The 11,276-nt window shown below is 33.2% G+C and overlaps 1 protein-coding gene across 3 annotated transcripts in view; it reads right to left on the bottom strand.

Annotated features, from left to right (window-relative positions):
- Positions 1–7,859, bottom strand: part of LOC107851296 (O-fucosyltransferase 38) — a 20,725-nt gene extending 12,866 nt beyond the window's left edge. The window contains exon 1 of one of the 3 annotated variants that reach the window (XM_047400908.1): positions 7,462–7,859. In XM_047400908.1, coding sequence (XP_047256864.1) covers positions 7,462–7,656 — 195 coding nt within the window. In that variant the 5' untranslated portion in view covers positions 7,657–7,859. The remainder of the gene's footprint in view (positions 1–7,461) is intronic. The other 2 variants (XM_016696254.2, XM_047400909.1) reach the window with 2 other exon arrangements.
- Between the last annotated feature and the right edge of the window lie 3,417 nt (positions 7,860–11,276).

The raw sequence follows: 11,276 nt of genomic DNA, 5'->3' as shown, positions 1-11,276 counted from the left end.
TTGACAAATACAAGGCAAGACTTGTATTTGTCAATAGTACCATCCACTTTCATTTTCCTTTTGAAGATCCATTTAGAACCTAAAGGTTTATTTCCTGGAGGAAGATCAACAAATTCCCACGTATGGTTGCTTAAGATTGAATCAATCTCACTATTGACTGCCTCTTTCCAACAGGATGAGTCTGACGACGACATCGCTTATTTAAACGTTTGAGGCTCATTTTCTAAGAGAAATGTTACAAAATCTGATCCAAACGTAGTAGAAGTTCTTTAACGTGTACTACATATTGGATTCTCTTCATTATGTACATTTTCACTTGATTCATTTCCTTCAATATTCGATTTTTTCTTTCCGCAATTCCGTTAGATTGAGGTGAATACGGGGCCGTAGTTTGATGGATGATTCCATTCTCAACACATATTTCGGCGAAAGGAGATTCATATTCTCCGTCTCTATCACTTTTTATCATTTTTATTTTTTCCTCTAACTGATTTTCTACTTCAGTTTTGTATTACCTAAACGCATCAATTGCTTCATCCTTACTATTTAGCAAGTAGACATAAAAATATCTAGTGCAATTGTCAGTAAAAGTTATAAAATACTTTTTCCCACCACGAGATGGTGTTGACTTCATATCACAAATGTCAGTGTGCATTAAGTCTAAGGGATTGAAATTCCTTTCAACGGACTTATAAGGATGCTTTGCATACTTTGATTCCACACAGGTTTGACACTTTGATTTATTACACTCAAAGTTTGGCAAAACCTCTAAGTTAATCAGTTTTCGTAACGTTTTGTAATTAACATGGCCTAAATGTTCATGCCACAAATTATAAGACTCAAGCAAGTAAGAAGAATTTGAACTTTTATTGATTTCAACATTCATTACGTTCATCTTATAAAGGCCCTCGGTGAGATAGCCTTTTCCTACATACACTTCTCCTCTGCTAATTACAATTTTTTCAGAAACGGTTATACATTTGAATCCGTTCTTGTCTAGAAGTGAAACAGAAATCAAGTTCCTACGTAATTCCGGAACATACAAGACATTGTTAAGTATCAAGACCTTTCCTGAAGTCATTTTCAGGCCCACTTTTCCTGTTCCTTCTACCTTAGCCGTAGCGGAGTTAGCAATGTAGATCATTTCTTCTACTTGAGTCGGAGCGAATGACGAAAACAACTCTTTGTTGACACAAACATGGCGGGTGGCACCAGAATCCACCCACCACTAGCGAGGATTCCCCACCAAGTTGCATTTTGAAAACATAGCACACAGATCATCACATTCTTTATTGGACTCAATCATATTTGCTTGGTCCTTTTTCTTGCCTTTCTTAGGGGCACGACAATCCGTGGACTAATGGCCAATCTTGCCACAGTTGAAGCACTTTCCCTTGAATTTCTTCTTGGGTTGATTACTTCCTTGTTCAACTTTCTTCTTTTTCTTAGAATTGTTTTGGTCATCTTCTACAATATGTGCTTCACTAATTGTAGAATTCCCTTTTGACCTTCTCTCGGCAGCCTTATTATCCTCTTCAATACGCAGTCAAACAATAAGATCTTCGACAGTCATCTCCTTGCATTTGTGCTTCAAGTAGTTTTTGAAGTCTTTCCACATAGGTGGTAGCTTCTCAATGATCACTGCTACTTGAAATGCATCATTCACAATCAAACCTAAAAAACAGTTTATGTGAGTACTAAGAACATTTTCAATTTGTTCAACTGAGGTATTTTTCAAAGATATACCTTATGCTAGGAGATCGTGAATGATTACTTGCAATTCCTGCACTTGAGAGAACCGATTTTCTATCTGTCATTTTAAAGTCCAGGAACCTTGCAACAAAGAATTTCTTAATTCCCGCATCCTGTGTCTTGTATTTTCGTTCTAGTGCCCCCCACAATTCCTTCGATGTCTTAATTCCACTGTAAATATTGTAGAGGTCTTCTTGGAGACCACTCAATATATAGTTCCTGCAAAGGAAGTTCGAGTGCTTCCAAGCCTCTACAATCATGAAATTCTCTTTGTCCGAGGTTCCCTCGGGCACCTCAGGAGCATCCTCACTAGTGAACCTTTGAAGGCATAGAGTGGTGAGGTAAAAGAACATCTTTTGTTGTCATCTCTTAAAGTCAATGCCCGCAAATTTTTCGGGGTTCTCCGCAAGCGCCATTGGTTGTGGAGCATTTGCTCGACTTGTTGAGGCAATACTAGTTTCCCCCACAGTCGTAGCCGCATCTTGAATTTGACTTTCGTTAGTCATTTTTTCTGTCACCACAAAACAATAAAATTTAGTATTTTCAGAATACTATTTATAAAGTTAAGCAACTTTAAACTCTTCTTCTTGTTTCTAGTTAACGATGAAGTTTTTATGACTTTCAATCGTCAACCGAATGATCTTTAACTTGTGATGAAGATTTTATGTCTTTGAATCACTAGTTAAGTTCAAACGGAGTAGAAAACTTAAAGCTTTAATCTCCAAAAACAAGCAATACAGATTCTGCAAGTATTATTCCTTAAGATTGTTGATTTATATAGTTTCGGGTACAAGAATCTGTATAATTGCAACACCAACTTCAACAATAGTTCATGTATAAACAAGAACACCTTTGAAGTTCTTTAACACCTTCAACACAAGATTACTTAATAATCTATCCAAGAAGTGTGTTAGATTTTAGAAAATAGATGAAACAGAATTTAAAGTCAAGTCCCCCAACTTCATGGAGTCCTTAAGGAATAATTTCCCTCACTGTACCCGAGGTTATGGAATCTTTCTCCCAAGATAAAATGGCCTAAAATCCAAACAATAGTGGTACCTCAAATTGTCGGATTCTACGAACTTACTCAACAGTTTGTTTGATCACATAGAATGTTTTTAAGACAAGAAGAGAGTTTTTATTTCAGAAAAATTTCATCTCTAAACCTGTGGATGAAAGCAGGTTTATATAGTCTTCATATAAAAGTGGCAATGGTTCACTTAAAAGATGTGACCTTTCCTGAAAAATCATGTCTGTTCGGAAAGATTGCATCATTTGTTAATAGGCAGACCATTTCATGAATCAGTGTGTCATTTCATTGAAGGATTGCATCCTTCTGAAGCATCATTTCGAAACAGTGCATCTCTCAGAAGCATCAGTTCGAAACAGTGCCATGCATGCATATAACTGGAGGATCAAACCACAGAAAAATTTATTGCGTTTTTACTTTCTCTTCGGATTAAATTTCTGTCCAATAAATTTTGTCCAAAACGATAGATCTCATCGATCGATCATTTGACAAATCCAAATCCAAATCCAAATCCAAAGCTGAAGCCGAGCTGAGCGACGACGGCGGCGACAGCGCGAGGCATCTCTTATTTCTTGCCTCACTTATCATGTGGAGTAAGCGTTCCTAATTTTAAACACTCACAAGTTCTCTTCTTTCACCAATGTGGGAGAAAGAGTGAACTTTCTAATTTGGGAGTACACTTTCTAAATTGGTTTCCCTTTTCTCCACCATTTTTCCTCCGTTTTTCATTCACACTTCTTCATATTCTTTGAACCCAACAAAGCTCATATTGAAGCCCAAGTCATGTACCTCCAAGCTCCTTTTTTTTTTTTCCTTTTCGGCGAAGAAACTAATTTAAAGTTTCTTCCTCGCTTTTTTCTTGCCTGTGCCTTTCAATTTCTTAAGAAGTAACAACGCTTCCTCCTTACACTCCCTGAAATTGTCTTCATAAGCCTTTCTCGCCTTTAATGATTTCTAAGAAACTACAATGATGCATCCATCTTTGCCCCAAGAAATTGATAGTCCAAACGTTCTGCTTCATCCACTTACCTGTTTCTTGTTCTTAGATTGTCGACTGTTGTGCATCAAAAGATAGAGGAGAGAATGAATAATTTCCCCCACCATGCCTTGTCTTCCTCTCCTCCGCTATGCAAGAACATCTCTTTTGTCACAGGTGTATCGCAAGTGACTTGTTCCCTCTAAGAAGAAAGAGACAAAATATATGGGTCCCTTATGTAATCATATTGCTGGCCAAGTTAATTGTACCAAAGTTACAATTCACCTTACTCGAAGTGGTAATAAGTCAGCTTCATTTGACTTTAATTACTTGACACCAAACATTGTCAAATTTGACTAGAAAATTTCAAGACATTCTTCTAAAGATGCATTCCTTCACCGTGTTTCCCTATCCACATGTGTAGTTAAAAAATTGATGGATGGAAAATTCCCTTGTATACCATAATTATATTTGGGGTTGCAAGGGGATGAAGTTGTGTACCAAAACATTTGAGGTTACAATGGAAGGAAAGAGAGTTTCCTCGTAGATGTAGCCATATGTAATACAGGAATTGGAAGGTGAAGACGCCGATATGCAGGTATGACATGATATATTCTCTCAACAAATGAGCACCATATTAAGGTTGAACATACTGTTGAGGATATACAAGTGCTCTCCTGAGATCACAATGGATAATTGAAGACGAGCTTCTTCAAGGAAATTCATTTTGAGAAGTTTAAGTGGAGATAGAGTCAATTACAACATGAGACCTGGAGAGGTAATATGCTGTGAAACTGACAATAAGGCACTGTACAGTTGTTTACAAAAGGTAACATGGAGTGTCAAGACACCAGAGCCAGCCTGCATAGAGGCAACAACTAAAAGGGCTAAGAAGAAAGGTTATGTATAGGAGCATAATTCAAAGTAGCTTAAAAAATGCTCTAGGAGTAAAATTTGTCATGAGAGAAGTGAATTTCAAGTAATGAGTCATGAGAGAAGTGAGTTTCAAGTAAGACTAACTGAGGTGAAGCATGTCTACTGAGTTACAAATACAAGTTAAGGTGGACATATATTAGAACAAAGATTTTCAATTTTCCATCCAAATTTGGAAAGTTACTTGGTGTCAACTTGTTTGCAAGTTGGTCTAAGTTGGCTTGAAACTTCATTACAACTACTAAATTAACTTGCAATTTTATTTGTGATTTAGGGTAAGATGACTTGCAACTTGCAGAAATTGGCTAACAAATTGACTATTACTATTCGAAATAAGTTGATTTGCAACATGATTACAACTCAGAGTAATTTGCTTCGCAACGCGTAGCTTGTTTGCAACTTATAAAAAGTTGAGCGCAACTTGAAATGAGTGGTCAATGACTTGGTGTTAATTTTTGTTAAGTATCCCACATCGGAAAAGGGAAGGCTAATTGATCTCCTTATATGGACTTGGGCAATCCTCCCCTCAGGAGCTAGTTTTTGAGGTTGAGTTAGGCCCAAGATCCATTCTTTACATGATATCAGAGACAGGCCCATCCCAAATCTTTTTTGACTGATGTTGGGCCCTCATATTATGTTGTCCACGCTCCAGTTAACGAGCCCATCCCAAATTTTTTTTAACCAATGTTGGGACCTCATATTATGTTGTCCACACTCCAATTAACGAGGTCTGGGCGTGCGGGGGAGTATTGGGTTAACGATTTTTTAATGGTTTCATAAAAAAAAAAAAATATATATATATCTATATATGATTTATTAGATATTTCTCTTTAATTTCTACAAATTAACAAACTTATTATTTCAATAATACAAACTCTTAATTTCTCCCAACAACATTTAGTCAAAACTTGATGATTCTTGTATATTAAAACACATAATGTAGGATTTTTGGTTGCAACTAAGATTCGATTATTTTTTTCATGTTAGTTACTACTATTTCTATTTTATGAGTATTTTCTTATCGGTTAAACCGAAAATCGAACCGTTAAGGATTAGAAACCGATAAACCGAAAACCGATAAAAAATATCTTACTAGTTTGGTTATTGGTTTAGCATATTTAAAACCGAAAACTAATAAACCGAACCGATAATATATAAAACCGAACCGACCGATGCACACCCCTAGTTAAGTATCCCACATCGGAAAAGAGATGGGTAATTGATTTCCTTATATGGACTTGAACAATCCTCCCCTCATGAGCTAGCTTTTGAGGTTGAGTTAGGCTCAAGATCCATCCTTTACATAGTATCAGAGCCAAGCCCATCCCAAATCTTTGTTCACCGATGTTGGGCCCCCATATTATATTATCCACGCTCCAGTTAACGAGGCCTGGGCGTGCGAGGGAGTGTTAAGTATCCCACATCGGAAAAGGAATGGCTAATTGGTCTCCTTATATAGACTTAGGCAATCCTCTTCTCACGAGCTAGCTTTTGAGGTTGAGTTAGGCCCAAGATCCATTCTTTACAATTTCAATTAACGAAACCAAATTAATCAAGTTAACGTTGTTGAAACTGCTATATGTAAATAGTAATCTCTTGGTCATTGTATAGTCATGATAACGGAATAGAAAAACAATAGAAAAGAAATGCAAGTAAGAGGAGGTGAGAGTCCCCACTATGAGGAGTTGAGAGAATTGTGAAGCACACTTTACCTAGTTATACTCATCAGTAATTCATTTGGCTAAACAAATTGGGATTGGTAATTGTGTTCTCTATTTACACACCTCTAATATAGTAAATTGTTGCTCCTCCTTTGCACATGAATGTAGACATAACTGGCTGAACCACCAAAAAACCTTTGTGCCTCTATTTCTATTGTTTTCATTATCATCATATTTTGTTTCCAATTTCAACTAAACGTATATTTAGCTCAAAAATGGTGACCACCAATCTCAATCCAAACATGAAGCTAAATTCTCAGAAAGTTATAATTTGATATTTATCCAGAAACTTTCTAGCCAAAAAAACAAAAGATCAGCATAGACCACCAAATTCACAAGGCTTATACATAGTTAGCCTCTTAGTCTTATCAGGACATTTCATTCAGACACTTGAACTAAGTCTTGTTCAAAGTGAACACCTCAACTCCAAATAAAGTGTTCCAATTACACAATTACGATTCAATTTTTTGAAGAAAAAAATGTGTTTCTATTCATCTATCAAATAGTTAAACTAATCACATAAAATGTGTCATCCCATTTAATTATACGCATCAACCTCAAGTAGAAAATGCATGGGGATTTACAGCTTATTGAGGTGAATGCATATAACTAAAGGAACTACGTAATATACAAATGAGAACACACACAAAACAAAATTCTACCATTTGAACAGAGTCTAACTGAAACATTTTATTAAGAGTTGAGTAGTTCAGATGAAACATGACTTAGTTCAGCTGCCTAAATGAAATATCGTTATAAGTATAAGGGGATGGCTATGTATTAAGCAAATTCACAAGCACCCATCAATAATTATTCAAGATAAAAATAAAAATACTACCTCCCTTCCAATTTGCTTGTTTTACTCTCTCTTAGTTCGTTTCAAATAGAATACTTCTTTCCTTTTTTGACACACTCTTTAATTCTAACTTTGCACGGAACATGTTTACTATTTTGGTACATCTTCCTAAAAATCTTATTTATTTTTTAAAATCTGTGTCAAATCAAAATCAAACAAACAAATTAAAATGTGCAAATAAGCAAACACCAACCTCTTCGAATTGGTGCTCCTTCTTCTTCTTCTTCTCCGATACTAAGACATTCTTATGCTCATCTTCCACAATATCTTTAGTATAATAAAAGAATACCAAAATTGAGAAAACAAAGAGCAGGAAAATGTAAAGAGTAATTGAGAAATGAGATTTTCTTTTTATTCCCCTGTACTGAGAATGGCCTCTGTTTGCCATATCTCTAAGTTCATCAATGACTACAAAATTCTACAATTTTTATGCTTTAAAGTAATAAATTTTGGAGCAATTTGTTGTTGTTGGTTTGGATTGGGACTTAGATTCAGTGTTCATACTGTTGTAAGACGAGATCACAGGATGTTTTACAGTTGACAAAATTGCACTTTACATCCCTGGATTATAGATAATTCATATATGGCCCGGATATTTGAGAAAACTGCACTTTAAATTCTCAGTTTCTTTTTTTTCTTTTTTCCTCTGTGTGTGTGTTTGGGGTGGGGTGCGGGGGGGGGGGGGGATATGTTTGGAGAAAATAATTGAATTGCTAGCCAAGTAAACAAAATATATACACTAATTATGTATATTATATATTACTACACAAAAATTATGCATTTATCGACTATTGTTTTATGTTTTATAAACTTATTATTAGTATTTTTATTTAAGTGTGATTTATAAAACATATTGAAGGAGGAAAAATATAAAGGAAATTTTTCGCAAGAAAAAAAAATGACAAACAAAATTTATAGATGATTGCGTATAAATATAATTGTAGAATTTTTGAGACGATCATTTAAAATTTATATGTCAAATATCAATTGTGAAAAGTCTTCATGTGATTATAGTTGTGAGTACTTATTTTCACTTTCTTATCACGGAATGATGAACTATAGTTAAAGGTAAGTAGATAATCTTGTTGTACGTCATTGATTGGTTGGAATTGATGGACTTTTTTCTTTTTTGCAATTTGGCTAAAAGGTAGCTTTATTTATTTACAGAAACTAAGGCCCCGTTTGGCCATGAAAATTTTTTATTTTTTTCTAGAAAAATTTTTTGGGGTTGAAAATTATGGTGTTTGGCCATGAAAATTTAGAAAATAATTCTGAAAAGGGAAAACAGGTTTTTGGTGTTTTCACAATTTTTCAACACTAATTTCAACTTTTATTATTATTACATATAACCCCAAGCTTTTAAATTTTTACATAAAACTCTTCTTGTAACATCACTTTTTCAATATTACGTATATAGAAGTTTTAAAAAATAAGATAATTATAATTTCAAACTTAATGCTATCCTAATTAATATATATCTCTTTTTCTCTCTCATTATGGCCTCTTTACTTCTCTTGAGGTAGTGGTATGATCTGCGTACACTCTATCCTCCCCAAATCTCACTAGATGGGAATACACTGGCTATGTTGTTGTTGTTGTTTCTCTCTCATCATTATTTTTCTCCCTTATTTAATTTTCTTTCTTATTTAAGACATTATTTTACTGGTAATGATCTTAATTACTATAATATAATAATAATAATAATAATTTTTCTGTTGTGATACGGACGTTTAAGGAATTATAATCGTGTAATTAATAATGGATAATCGTTTTCTATATTTATGGAATTAATAAAGTTGTAGCAGATTAGTTTACCACTGCCACAAATTATTCTCATTTTTAATTTGATTATATATATTATATTGTGTACATCTTTATTATACTATTCAAATATAAATAGTTTATACCATATATATGCTAAAAATATAAATTGATGATACGTATTTTTCATTAAAAAAAATATGTCCAATTTAACAAATTTATACCTTAAACTGCAACTGCTACCATTATATACCATAATACTTGGTATCTTTATGCATAAAGTATTATATTTATACCTGAAAAAGGCATCGTTTTCACCCCAAACTATACAAGAAAAGTCGAATCCATACCTAAACTATATAAGTAACTTATTACACACCTTAACTATATAAAAGTGAAACTTTTTACACCCTTAAAGCATTATACCACTTGCATGCGGTGTGGTGTTGCACACACACCTGCCACAGCAGCACCACAGCAGCATGCTACGAATAAAATAATAAATTTATTATATTCATAAATTTTTATGTTTTCTTTTAAATTTAATTTTCTCCTTCTTCTTCTTCTTCAATGCCCAAAACCCCCATTGCTATGAGGTCAATTTTTTTCCTTTTTCTTCAATGTCCAAATCTTCTTTGAGATTTCAGCTTAACAATTGAAATGGGTATTTGTACATCATCACCATTGATGACAAAGCAAAATGGAAGAAGCATAATGAATTTACCAGTTAACAAAGTAGCCATGGTGATTTAGATGAACGGAAAACTTTAAGAGTTCCGGCAACCCATTATCATCGGCGATATAAAGATCTTTGTTTTAACCCAACAACCTATTATCGTTGGCGATATAAAGATCTTTGTTTCAACCAATTCCGGCAACCCATTATCACCAGTTAACAAAGTAGTCATAGCTATTGTTTTCAAATCATATATATGATCTTTCAAGATATAAAGATCAAAATCATAGCTTGGTCAACCTAATTATCAAGTTTTCACTTCAAAACTTCATAATTAAATCATATAAATCACGATGCCAAATCAAAGATCAAACAATGTGGAAATTGTACCACAAAAGGAAGAGATTTCTTGACATGGGAAGATTGGAAATTGTGAACTTTGAAATCTTTTGTATGCATTTGCAGCTCCGACGGGGTCGATAATTAGGTTCGATGGTTGAATTGAATTGGGGGAAGAAGAAGAAGGAGGAGGAATTTCACCCATTGTTAATCGTTCGAAACTCATTAGCAACTTGAAATTGAAATTGAAATTTTCAGTTTAATTGGGGATTTTTGAATTTAGAGAAGAAGATGGGTTCTGAGGATTTTTTAATATGGAGAAGAAGAAGAAGAAAAAGAAGAAGAAGAAGAAGAAGAAGAAGAAGAAGAAGAAGAAGAAGAAGAAGAAGAAGATGGATGTTTTGAATTTGGATCTTTTTTTCAGTTTGGGGATTTTTTATTTTGAAGAAGAAGAAGATGAATTTGAATTGGAATTTTCAGTTTTGACTTTTTTTGTGGTTATTTTTAATTTTAGACGCGCCTTTTTTTAATTAAATAATTATGTTTTTTCCACGTTAGATTTAGGGTGTAAAAAAATTCACTTTTAAGTAGTTTATGTGTATATTAGGTCACTCCAATAGTTTAGGTGTCGATTCATCTTTTCGATAATAGTCTGGGGTGGAAACGATATATTTTTCCTATTTATACTCATAAATATATAAAGTATTATATTTATAATAGAAATATACAAAGTATGTTATATATAAATTTTATACCATGTATATACCATATACACACATATATAAATATACAAAGTATTAAGAAACATACTAAGCATATTTATAACATAAATATACAAAGTATATTATATGAAATTTATACCATGTATATACCATATACACATATATAAATATACAAAGTATAAAGAAACATACTAAGCATATTTAGATATTTATGGTATATAATATAATATACCATAAATATGCAAAATATGTTTTACATAGAAATAATTTATTCAAACACGGTAAAATCTTTAATGTATAGAAAATTAAAGAAACAAATTAGCGGAACCCTAAAATTTAATAACAACTCATCATTTCCTAATTTTTAGGAACGGAAAATAAAGGAAATAAATTAAATAAATTTCTAAAAAAATAAATTTATTTGAAAGATAATATTTGTTACCTAAAAAATAAGAATCAGTGATCTGTTAATATAACATCCATATTTAAAATTTTCAAATATGAGAAAAC

The sequence above is a fragment of the Capsicum annuum genome, chromosome 12 (genome assembly GCF_002878395.1).
Source record: "Capsicum annuum cultivar UCD-10X-F1 chromosome 12, UCD10Xv1.1, whole genome shotgun sequence".
NCBI classification, from domain to species: Eukaryota; Viridiplantae; Streptophyta; class Magnoliopsida; order Solanales; family Solanaceae; genus Capsicum; species Capsicum annuum.
The sequence above is the reverse complement of the archived record's forward strand: the minus strand, read 5'-3'. Positions and strand labels throughout refer to the sequence as shown.